The following is a 13,273-nucleotide window of genomic DNA, read 5'->3' as shown; positions in this document are numbered from 1 at the left end:
GTAAGATGAAAGATTTAGCCAGCTACTCCTTTACAAATCTTTAATTATGAAGTTCACATCTTGGAATATTAGGGGTTTAGGCAGTAAAAGAAAACAGAGAATGCTTAGTAATAGAATGAAACAAGTGGCACCGGACATAATCTTCATCCAGGAAACAAAATGTTCCATTCAAAAATTAAGACAAATTCATAGCAAATGGCTCAATAGATTTGAGTTTCTAGAAGTCAAAGCAAAGAATACAGCAAGGGGCATCCTCACTCTTTGGAACCCCCAAAAAATTGGTATAATAGATGCAGAGGTATCTAGGAATTATTTATCAATCGTTATTTAGCTTCTAGGAGATAAGGATACCTATCTGTTTATGGCCCCAAAAGAACAGAGCATAAACTCAAGTTTCTAGATTCCCTTGTGGAGCTGAGGGACAGACATGCAGGAATTCCTTGGATCATGGGAGGGGATTTCAACATGATCAAATCTCTTTCGGAAAAAAGAGGGGGAACCAGAGCTCTAAGTAAAGACTGTCGCATTTCAAACCTTTATAGATAATATGAATCTTGTTGATACTGAAACAAACAATGGCCTCTTTACTTGGAATAATAAAAGAGGAGGAGAGGCTCGGGTCACCTCCAAATTAGATAGATTCATTATCTCATAAGAACTTATGCTTATAGATAAGGAAATAATAGTAAGAGTTCTTCCTTTTGGAGGCTCAGATCATTGGTTGGTTCAACTAGAAATTAAGGGCATAGCCCCCAGGAACAGACCTTTGAGAACATTTGGCTTTCTCGCCCATAATTCATCAGCAATATTGAAAAATGGTGGTCAAAAGATTTGCAGATTCAAGGAACGATAATTTCCCTTCTGCATAAAAGATTAAAGCACATCAAACTCAAGCTTAAGGATTGGAACAAGAATGATTTTAGAAACATTTTTGTGGAAAAAATACAGTGGAAATCAAAATGCAAGAACTCAATCAAGCTCTAATCATGGAAGGCTTTGATAAAGTCCAAAGTCATCAAGTTGATAGATATGATCAAGAATGGGAGAATTTGGGGAAACAAGAGGAAATATTTTGCAGGCAAATTTCAAGAGTTCAATGGCTGAAGGAAGGAGAGCGTAACACTAGATTCTTTCACAGATCTAGCATGGCTAATAGAGCCCAAAACATAATCTCCTCGATCAAGGACAAGGATGGGAAGCTTCATACTTCCCATGAGGATATAGATTCTGTATTGGTTCAGCACTTCCATGGCATAACTCAGGAAAACAATTCAGACAGAGAGCAGTCCATCAAGGAAGTAACTAATCACATTCCTAAGCTGGTGTCTAGAGAGGACAATTTCAACCTTAATAGGCCAGTAACGGAAGAGGAAGTCAGTGAGGTCCTCAAAGAAATGCAGAATGGCAAAGCACCCGGCCCGGATGGTTTTAATGTGGATTTTTTTAAAGCTTGCTGGAATATAGTTAAATAGGATATTTTGAATGTAGTGGAGGATTCCAGGTTGAACAGAACTATTCTGAAAGTGCTCAATACCTCCTTCATCTCCCTGATCCCTAAATAGGACATCGCTCAAACTCCTGATAAGTATAGACCCATAGCTTTATGCAATGTGGTTTACAAGATCATATCCAAGGTAGTAGCCAACAGGCTCAAACCTCTACTTCCTTCACTTGTTTCAGGGGAACAATCAGGTTATGTGGAAGGTAGACAAATTCTAAATAACATTATTCAAGCTCACGAGGTGGTTCACTCGTTGACTAGCAAGAGGCAGGCGGGAATGATCATGCAACTGGATATTGCCAAAGCTTATGACAAGGTGAACTGGACCTACATCAAGAAAGTTCTAATTTCCTTTGGTTTTGATCATAATTGGGTGAGATGGGTTATGGCCCTCGTGACTTCCTCTAGCTTTTCAATATTGGTGAATGGCTCTCCCTCTGAGATTTTCATTCCTTCTAGAGGCCTCAGGCAGGGAGACCCGCTTTCTCCATTTCTTTTCATCCTCATGATGGAAGGACTTGGTCGATCTATCAAGCATGCTAAAGCAACGGGTAAGATCAAGGGCCTTCAACTAATAGAGAATGGTCAGGCTCTAACTCATCAACAATTTGTAGATGACACCATGCTATAGGGAATCCCCACAGTCAAAGAAGCTTCAGCCTACAAACAAATCCTGAATGACTTTGCCCGGGCTACAGGTATGGAAGTCAATCTCTCCAAATCAAAAATCTTTTTCTTTAATACCAATATTGCTATTCATAGAAATATCTCCAGAATTTTAGGTTTTCAACGGGACTCCCTCCCCTCAAAATATTTGGGAGTTCCTCTAACTGCCAAACCAATGCACAAGAGCATTTGGGAACCGTTGATCAATAAGATGTAGGACAAAGTCAGAAAATGGACCAGCAGAGCTTTAAATCTGGCAGGCAGGTTGGTCCTTACAAAGGCTGTACTACAAGTTATCCCTGTTTTTATGTTATCAGCTCTCCCAGCTCCTAAAGGAGTTCTGCAACAATTCAGAAATATCCAAAGATACTTTCTCTGGGGTAAGGAGGAGACTAGGAAGAAATGGGCCTTGGTTTCCTAGGAAAAATTTGTAGACCCAAGCACCATGGGGGTCTTGGCTTGGATGACTAGGAGATTCTCAATAATGTTTTAGGGGCCAAACTATGGTGGCGTTGGGTTCATGATCCAAAAGCTCAATGGGCAAGTATTTGGAAAGAAAAATATGCCAACTCTTGGCAAACAAGTGACCTCATAAGAATGTCCGGAAATATAAAAGGGTCATACATCTGGAATAAAGCCTGGGAGAACAGGAGTCTAGTACAAAAAACAGCTTCTGGGAAATCAGAGAGGGAGATCTAGCACTATTTTGGGAGGATAGATGGCAACAAGAACCAACATTGCTAAAAGAGGACTTTTTGAGCCTTAAGAATGAAACAGACATCCAAGGCTTAAATAAGGTAAAGGATTTCTAGGATCATACTCAGAATACAGAAAAGTGGAGAATCTGGAGAAATATTAATTGCGGTGATGATAGACCCTTGAAAACAAAAGCAGAAGAACTTAGGAGAATGTTGGATCAAAGGATGATCTTAGTAGCAGGGGGGCAGGATCAACTAAGATGGGGCAACAATAAAGAGGGCACCTTTAATCTAAAGGAAGCAAAAGGTATTCTCTTAGAGCTGGATTCCCATGTTCAGAATAAGATCTGGCAGAACCTTTGGAGGCACCAAGGGTGGATGAAGATCAAACTCTTCATGTGGCTAGTTCTTCAAAAGAAGATCTTGACTTGGGACAATATCAGAAAGAGGGGCATTCTGGGGCCTTCTATTTGCCAGCTCTGTAAAGCTCAAGAGGAGACAATGGAGCATATTCTCAACAACTGCATTTTCTCCTCCTGGTTATGGGATTCATTCGCTACCATTTTTCAAAAGTCTGATAGGGACAAAGGGAGTATCATTAATACCCTAAATAATTGGAGTAGAAACTTCTTGGACAACGAATTCCTCAGCTCAGCTTGGGCCCTAACGCCAAGCTTCATTATATGGAATGTCTGGAAAGAAAGGAACAAGAGAATATTCAAGGATGAAAAGAATCCCCCTCAGCGACTGTTTGAGCTAACCTTGAAACAGCTTAAGGAGACAGTTGGCTCCACAGTTTGTAATCACCCCAAGAATCCTCCCTCAGAGGCTGATTTAAGAATTCTCAAACAATTGGGTTTGCAGGGGCTCATTCCTCAAAGCCTGGATAGGAAGGGGATCACAAGGGAAGAGGAGAAGGACTTTTGGCATCCTCCTCCAACAGGTTTTTTGAAATTCAACATTGATGGTGCTTCAAAAGGCAACCCGGGAACTGCTGGTTTTGGAGGGGTTTTAAGGGATGAAGAAGGAAACATTATCTTTATCTTCCATGGCCATTTAGGTAGAGCTACCAACAACATGGCAGAATTAATGGCATTGGAACAATGCTTAGAGTTTCTGAAGCAGGACAACCGCTTAAATGTAATTATTGAAGCGGACTCCGAGTTAACCATTAATTTGGTGAAAAGAATCAGCTGTGGAGCTGTACCAGAGAAAGTTTCAAAACACTGGAGGCTTATCCGAGTTTTCCAAAGAATTCAAAGTCATCTCCTTGGTCTTCACACAGTTAGTTTCAACCATGTTCGAAGAAAGGCCAATAAGCTGGTGGATATTCTGGCCAACCAAGGAGTGTGCTGTACAGAAGGCAAGGTTTTGAGGAAGTGGCAGGAGATGCCTCAGAGCAGACTAAAGGCTCTCTGTAACGAGCAAGCGGAAGAGGATATGGATGTATTTCGTAACAAAGCCAAGGAGGCGAGTATGAAATGACTATATTGCAGAATGATTCACCTTTGTTCTTCAAATTGTTCTTCAGAGGTTGGCCTCGGAAAACCCTAGTATCCATTAGCAGGTTTTCTCAGTTTTTCTGGTGGACGCACCGAAGTAAGGATCCCAACATTCTAGGGTTTCATGACAAGCATAGATGAGAAAATGCGAGGGACGAGAAGCTCGGCTTTTCCGGCAACCGCAAGTTCCATAATTCTCTTTTTCGAGAAGGAAAATTGCTGCTATGATGGTTTTCAGGTGATTGCACGACCCTTAAGCAGGGAATAGTTTTAGTGTTTTGGGAGCGATTCCATTTGGCTTCCTACATGTGGCAGGGGGGTGGAAATGAATACCGCCCTCCCCAGGTACTATTGTTTGGATACCTTGTTCCGTGAGATATGTCTCCCTACTATTGAATTTCGCGGGTTCGATCTACAGTTGGGAACGATCGTACAGTTTGGTGGGCTGGATCGTTAAACTTTGTTTGACTTCGTCGAATGATTTCTCTCTCTATCGGCGGATGGCTTGGGGTGTTTGGACGGTTAAGATCAAAATGCAAGTCGGGGGAGCAAGCATTCGGATGACTCCACAGTTTTCCTATGTTATTATGTCCTCTTTTCAAGGGTTCGGCGACAATCTCTGTTAGGTTGATGGTCATGCCTTAGGCGGTTAGCTTTGTTTGCCGGGGTCCACCATGTTGGACGGACTTTTGTATACTATGTAAATTTTTGTTGGCTTAATGATATAGAAGGTACTACTCTTACTTCAGCAAAAAAAATAATTAAATATATTATAGTAAAATATATATTATTAAATTTTACCTTTTCTTTAATTTTTTTTTTTTCTATTTTCATTAAAATTGCTTTCAATATTTTGACTTATAACATTTGTCTTAAAAAAATAATCTAATTATTATTCTTTTCTTATTTTTTAAACTATATTAATTTTTTGGTCATTTATATTTTCTTTAAATTTATCTTTTTTTTTATTTTATATTTACCATATTAATTTATCATAAAAGAAAATAATAACAATTGAAGCCATCATAATTATGTAATTAGTTTATCATTAAAAATTAATAATAACTCAAAAATTACAATTATATAATTAATTTATTATTAAACTAAAACATGAAATCATTCACTTACCTTGAACTAAACTCCTCATATACTCTTTTTAATGGAAAATATAAAGTCATCAACATACTTGGCTATGGACTTCCTTATTCTATGTTGGTAATCTATATTCTATGTTGATTAAATGGACAATCTATAAAGAAATATGTGTTTCTTCGCATACATATCCCTGTGGCTTTTGAATATTATAATCTTCTTGAGAAATTTAAGAAATAATCTGTAGTCAAAAACAAAAATTTCAATTTATCAATCAAACTACGAGTTTTCATCTTCTCTTGTGTGGAAGTTGTTCCTTGTTCGTAGACTCTCCAGTTTAGGGAAGCTCCGTACATGTAATTTCATTTTTATTATATTATTTTTTTTAATAAAAATATAATAATTTTATTATTGATATAATATTTATATTATAATATTGTTTATGAAATTTTGGATCGATGGTGATATGGAAAAAGATATTTTTTAAAAGATAGTTCAATACATCAGTGTATTTACTTTATACTCAATTAACTATTATAATATTAAGAGTTACTATTACTTTATGATTTTTCTAATTGACATAAACAACATGGTATTCTTTGATGTAAAATCACTTATTCAATTCCTCAGCTCCCTACAATATAATTAAGGTATAATTCTTCCAAATTTACAAACAAATATATTATTTTAATTTTATTATTTTTATTATTAAATATTTATATTATTGCCATCAAAAATAAATAAATATTAAGTAATAAGTTAATTATTAAATAATAATTATTATCTTTAAATCTTATTCATTGAATGTTATTTCATTATAAAATATTAAAAAACATGTAATAAAAAAATCAATTATTGATTGCACCTCCTTCTTAATATTTGATTTAAAATTATTTACAACCATCCATTCATTTATACCATTCATCGAACTATCCAATATGTGCAAACTATCCAATATGTGCAAATTGAGGACTGGTTCTCATTTAGCAATCGATATAAACTATTTTAACATACAGATTACAATATAACCAAAAAATTTCATGGTAGATTACAATACCACAGCATTTGATATTTCCCAAATAACCGCTACAGAGAACAAGTGTCTAAACAAATGTTTCTTGAGTTGAACCATCCCTACATTGTGTCTTTGGAGAGCATTTAGGCATCCCTAGTTGAACTGGACCACCCGAACAGAGAAGAGAGCCCGCTATTGCTCCAGCAAGGGCTGCATTGAAGTTGGGATCTACCTTTACAGAAGCCACATAATCCTGCACGATTGATGAGTGATCCAATCCGGGGCCCATATTGTTCGGCAATGAAGTCAAGGGCTGGAAGCTGCCTGTCGCTAAATGGAGACACTGTGATCCTGAATTTGTCAGGTCGTCTGTGAGGTCGAGAGCGATTGTGGGAAACGGGCTCGAGGTTGATATTGAGGCAATGCAGGGTATAAATTGGTTGTCTGCAACCAAATTTTCCGTGTTCGTTCCCTCACCAGTGAGAATTTTGGACAAACCAGAGTGCTTAGCAGCCATAACCAGAGGAGTTAGAGAATGTGTATGATCGCCTTCGTAGGTTATTATCACAATCATGGGGTCTTCGGCGCTTCTCTGAACCTGCTCAAAATCCACCATGGCTTTAACATATTTATACTAGCGGGCGGCCTTGCATGTATTTCATAGTCAATGAGACCATCAATAGCAGAATTCTCTGGGGGAAAGAAGGAGGCCAAACCTGTTTTTTAACTGGGCAACTGGGTGCCCAAGCACATTTGTAATACGATCTTGGAAGTGGATTACCTTTTGTCTTCTTTCTTCCATATTTTCGCCACTGGTAGCCATCGTCTCCCTGATTCGGATAGATCGTATTAGTTTCTTTAAAAGGGAAGGAAAGCAAAAATATATGCACTGTTTGCAAAAATATATGCACTGTTGTTGTTATGGGGCTTTCAATAGATAAGCATGGCCGAGCTCTCTGAGCTTATGTCGATGGCTGATTCTCGGAATATTTTGTAATTATACAGAGGTGGTGATAGTCAAATAATGGTCTGCGCCATGTTAATAATGTCAAAGATTTTAAGGACAGCCTAACTTTATACACATAATAAAAACAATTTTTTCATTATTGCCCTAAGCTAAGGACAAAAACTTGGTCCATGATTTGCAAATCAATAGAACTGTGAAAGTTTAACGATTCCACAAATGCAAGAACTCCTTCTGCCTTGTGTATGAATTGGAACTGTAATCAATAGCTGAGGAGGATGTGGGCAACACCAGTAAGTAGCCACTACATACTGACACATATGTATACCATGTAAAAGTTTTGCAGAAACCCAACGCAGCGATGGTGGATAAAAGACATCAAGATCTATATGCATTTCATCTAGAGTTGGTTCATGACCAGATCATCCATTTCCATTATTGTCATTTAATGCTTAGAAGTTTCACTTTTTGTGCAATTTTCTTCGAGTGAAGGACACAATTGCTTGGTACCTACCTTTTATTTCTTTTTTATTATTTGGTACATTGCACTTTGAGGGCGGGTTTTCTATGAGGTTTTCTCTTCTTCTTTTTTTCTTGTTTTAGCTGTTTTATATTATTTAGAGGCATTGTAATATGGGTATTTAACGTGGTTTTTTGTGAGGATTTGTTCATTGTCTTCTCTCTATTAGTGCTTGAGGAGAGATATTGGAGATGTTTCCTCTTTATAAGAAATGTTTCTTTAAGTATTGATGTTTTCAGAGTTGCATGGATGTTTCCACACATCTTTCTGATTCACTACCATGGCTTATTAGTTTACCCAATTAGAGTATATAATGTAAGTTTATACTAATTTTAATTCATTATTCATTATTTCTCTCAAGCGGTATCTGTTCTCTTTTTCTCTTACCAACTTTATGTGATTTTTCTATTAGCCAGGTTCACCGTGGAACTTTTACACAGTGTTCTAGCTTACAAACTTGAAGGCATCCACTCTAAACCATCTATCGGGAAATTTTCTAGATCATATCAGTCCAACCCAATGTTAAATACAAAGTTGGTAATTGTTGGAGTAATTGTCATATTCATGTCCTTGAGAATCAATTAAGCAAACTAACTACTACTCAATGTAAGTGTTCCAGCTTACAAACTTGAAGGCATCCACTCTAAACCATCCATCTCTAAATTTTCTAGATCATATCAATGTTAAATACCAAGTTGGTAATGGTGAGAGTAATTGTCATATTCATGTCATTGAGAATGCTGGTAATTGGTAGAGTAATTGTCATATTCATGTCATTGAGAATGAGAATTAATTAAGTGAACTAACTACTACTCTATGTAGTGGTAAGGGCTCTTTGGAAATTTACTAATAACTATTCGTTGTGACATAACTGAAAACCTATGCATAATATCATAGCCTTACCCAAAATAAATTTCCAAATTGGATTTGAAAAAAACGTTAGAGTAATTATAATACTCCAAAAATATCCCAGAATCTGACCATCAAAAAAAGAGTAATATCTACATAAAAATGCCAGTCATATTTAGTTTCTTATACTCACTTTCTAGAAAATCAATTAAATAAAAGACACCACTTAAAATAATGATAAGAGTGGGGAAATTTACTACTACGCGTTTTAATTTAACTAAAAATTTCAATGTGAACGGGCCTTTGGATGGGTGTGGGATCGTTCACATAAATTCTACATAACAGAAATCGATTATTACCACGGATGCCTCAGATGTTGTTCGCATGGACACGGTTCTTCTGGGCGTGGCCGCTGATCCTCGGCTTAGCGTGTGATGCTTCTTATTCGGCGACTTCTTATGACTGCGGGGGCTGGGGCTATCATTGAGGCACGAATTGATCCGATTCTCAATCTGTGCCGACTCCAAGTAATTAACTGTCCTCTTCTTTGAAGACAGTGGCTGATAGTCCACAAATTTGGCAATCTTCTTCTCTGTTTCCCATCCTTGTTCAGGGCACTCAAAAAACTGATGATATTGAGGGGCAACTGCACCACTGGAGTACCTTGCATATGATACATCATTGCCTCGATGATCTGGATTGATTATCTACGAAATCAAAAGGAAAAAACCCTAAGAAATTTGGAAACTGATGATACCATGATACCTAATTATCTGAAATCAATTAGTTAATAGCATGTGGATTGTATTGTTGTTTCTGGAAGTCTTTACTGTGTGTGTTTTAGGTGAACACTCTATTTATTTACTTCTTAGAAAATTGATGATACCAAGATATTTAATTATCTGAAATCAATCAATTAGTTAAAAGTATATAGATTGTAGTGCTGTTTTTGAAAGTAATTACTGCATACACATAATATTCTCTGCAAAGTTTTAAATAAACACTATACTGCAAAGTTTTTGGTGAACACTCTATCCATCATTAAAAACAATGAAAAACAATATAACATACCTGACTTCCATCAACGTCCTTCCCCTTCCGCTGTTCAACCAAAGACATGAGATGCCTCTGCAAGTCATTATATTTAATACTCATGCACTTCAACATAGACTTGAGTTTCCGATTCTCTTCGTCTATGACATTCATCTCAGCCACAAGCAGAGTGATCTGCACAAATCAATTACAAGCCATGTAATCTGTAAGAAACAACACCCAATATTAAAGGAAATAAGGTTATATCTGGGAGAACTCCCTGCAACACCTTATTTTTGTGACGCTCCATCTCCAAAGAAATATTTGCTGCCTTCCTCCCTGTGAATTCTTGTGACCTAATCCTAATTAACCCTTTCAATTCTGCTAGGCTAGATTCCATAGCCGTCACTACCAAACGCAAGTGACGGGTCACGTCGACAAAATTTTCTTGCAGGGAAGATTCCCCAAACGTGAAGGCGTCGAAGAAGTGGGTATCACATAGCTTTACAGTTTTGTGGTTTTTTTCACTGTAAAATTCTGATCTATCTAAAATTGTACTAGGGTAGCTCAATTGAAATAAATCCGGCAGAATTAGAAGCTTTTGTGTTGAAATTTTATATTATCCCTAATCAAAATCAAAACACAAATCTTACACTAAACCCCAATCAAAATAAAAAATAATAATACAAATATTATCCACCAAACTTTAAAAAAAACTAAATTACAATTATTTTAAAAATAATACATACAATCATTTTAAAAATAATACATACAATTGGAAAGGGTTCCTTTCAAAGATTATCCCTCGGATTCAGACAGATCAGAGACAATTGAAATACCCTGTGTCATACGCAAAGCTCAGACCAAACACAGGTGACAGGTCGCGTCCAGCCATAAAGTTGGCATCCTGAATTTTCTACGTTGATTTTGAAAATTATTAATAAAAAGAATTCATTGATTATCGATTGATTTTTGCAGGTCTCAAATTGCAGAAGCGAAAGCGAGTTGCTTGACATTATCCACTTTAATGGAGTCAATAAAAGTGACTGATAAGCTATGAAATACAGGTAGCAGTTTAATAGGGGGACATCTTGTGGTCTGTACGACAAAAGAAGAAAAAGGTGAGAATAGCCCCGAAGCGGAGAAGAGCCCTTCACTCACTATAAGGGCCCTCAAGATCTTTACACACCACAAGAAACGATAACAGGAAATTTATTTTCCAAAAAGGCGAAAAAGATGAAAGGGTAAACAGAAATTTATTTTCCAAATAAGGTGAAAATATGAGAAGAAAATTATGATAATATCATTATATTGTCATGTTGTATTTTGTGTAGTTTCTAATCCTTATATATAAAATATTATATTCTTTTGTTTTGGAACTGTATAAGAATATATAAATTGTTATATTTTTACAATTTCTTTAAATTTATTTTCCAAATAAGGTGAAAATATGAAAAGAAAATTATGATAATATCATTATATTGTCATGCTGTATTTTGTGTAGTTTTTAATCGTTATATATAAAATATATAAAAATATATAAATTTTAAATTTTTGAAATAATTGGAAAAATAATAATAATAATAATTTATAGTATAATAAATTTAATAAATATATTAGTTTACAAAATGAAATAGGGAAACTTTAAGTGAAAAAAACTATTTTTAGAATAATATTCTATGTACAATTATTAAGACTTGTGCAAACATCAAGTTTGACTATCTCATGCTTTGGTTGGTTTATTTCAAAATTTCGATTCTATTTATTAGTTTAAGCTCATACAAGTGGGGATAATGCCTTCTTGCTTATGTTTGAAGTGTATTGATTTGTGGGTATGTTTTATAGTTTTTTTTTTTCTTTGAAAATGTCAAGGGGATAATGCCTTATTGTATATGTTTGAAGTGTATTGATTTGTGGGTATGTTTTATAGGTTATTTTTGGATAATCTTTATTATTTTGATGGTTGCAACTTTTTAGTTTAAGAATTTTTGTGCTTATTAGTTTTTAATTTAAATGGATTTACTCATTTTCAATATAGGATTTTTAAGATTATTTTAAGGGAAATTAATCATTTTCTATATTTAAGAACATTTTAATAAAATTTAAATTTATTTTAGTAGTTCATATTGATTTTGCAACACCTATGAGAGAGTCCTCTCCAAATCCACTTTGATACATATTATAGTACAAAAAGACAAATTTCTTCCCACTTTTACTTATCAATGAATTAACCTAATTTGCTTCTCGCTAAAAAAATGTTAACATCCTAAACTATATATTGACCTAATTTTCTTCAGCTCAAAAAGTGTTAACATCCTAAACGACTAAAAAATAAATAACCTCACCATTAAAAAAAAGTAAAGTAACCTAACCAATATAGAGGCTCTTGTGATCTCTTATTATGACCTAATTTTCTCCGACTCAGAAAATGTTAACATCCTAAACCATTAAAAAGAAGTGAAGTAACCTAATCAATATAGGGGCTATTATGATTTCTTATTGTGAGTTAAAGTCAAAAGACCAGCGAAATAAATATCTTACCCTCCATCCCATAAAATATGATAAGGACTTGAAGATCAAAACTAGATCTTCCCCATTTTGGAAAAAAATAACAAAACTCCTCATTTAGATGCAAATGAAAATAACTGAGCTTGAATCTCGGGTACCTAATTCTTTGTTAACCTGACTCTTTAGTTCTTCGACTATGTTCGAGGATATAAACTTTGTGACGAATGCAACTCAAATAGAGTAAGGACATATTTTATTGCCTTTGGTGATGGAAGAGCCTCTTTAGGGGTGGCGTCGAATAATTTACTTAATCTATTTTAAAAAGTTAAATTTATTTGGCCAAAGCACTAATTAGTGTTTTAAATGTTTCAATTTTATATTAGAAAGAGTCACTATTTGTCACTTCCATGGAACCAATCTAGATCTATATAATGATTTATTATGCGTATATTGAGGAACCAAATTTATAATAATATTACTAAATTAATATTTATATTAATTAATTATAATAAATAAACTAATATTTAATTATTATAGATTAATTAATATTTAATAATAACTATTATTTTAATTAAAGTTATTAATAGAATTCATAATTATTACTTAATGGTTAATAATAATAAAATTAATAATTATTTAACATTAATTATTTTAAATTGTAATTATAATATTATTTGATCAATAATAACATGATTGAGAGATCATATTCTAATCTAATATCTATAATAATTCTAGATATTAGGTTAAAAAATTTATTTTTAAAGAATTAAAATCATGTAAATTTCAAGATTAATTATGGAAAATAAATTATTAAAAATTGAATAATAATTTTAAATTCATTTTCATAATCTAAAATCAATAAATCTTTATTTAAAATGGTAAATAATTTTTTTTTTTTCAACTGATATTGTTTTCTTATTAAATCA

The 13,273-nt window shown here is 34.5% G+C and overlaps 1 protein-coding gene across 1 annotated transcript; it reads right to left on the bottom strand.

The window, feature by feature from the left end:
• Positions 1-6,416: 6,416 nt before the first annotated feature.
• On the bottom strand, positions 6,417-10,412 carry LOC149265939 (putative WRKY transcription factor 40). The gene is made up of 5 exons (XM_089394333.1): positions 10,129-10,412; positions 9,879-10,034; positions 9,167-9,514; positions 7,191-7,304; positions 6,417-7,072 (listed from the first exon to the last, which is right to left on the bottom strand). The coding sequence occupies exons 1-5, from the start codon at positions 10,237-10,239 to the stop codon at positions 6,563-6,565; spliced, it is 1,239 nt and encodes a 412-aa protein (XP_089250459.1). The 5' UTR covers positions 10,240-10,412; the 3' UTR covers positions 6,417-6,562.
• Between the last annotated feature and the right edge of the window lie 2,861 nt (positions 10,413-13,273).

This window comes from Pinus tabuliformis, chromosome 6, assembly GCF_031772625.1.
Source record: "Pinus tabuliformis cultivar Carrire ecotype Pingquan chromosome 6, CPIR1, whole genome shotgun sequence".
NCBI lineage: Eukaryota > Viridiplantae > Streptophyta > Pinopsida > Pinales > Pinaceae > Pinus > Pinus tabuliformis.
This window is presented reverse-complemented; position numbering and strand designations above follow the sequence as displayed.

Bases quoted from the DNA above. Each gene is read 5' to 3' on its own strand.
- LOC149265939 (XM_089394333.1), bottom strand. From the start codon at position 10,239: ATGGAATCTAGCCTAGCAGAATTGAAAGGGTTAATTAGGATTAGGTCA. The intron at 10,035-10,128 runs GTGTTGCAGGGA...TGATTTGTGCAG, and splicing joins TGGAGCGTCACAAAAATAAG to ATCACTCTGCTTGTGGCTGA. The intron at 9,515-9,878 runs GTATGTTATATT...TTGATTTCGTAG, and splicing joins AGGACGTTGATGGAAGTCAG to ATAATCAATCCAGATCATCG.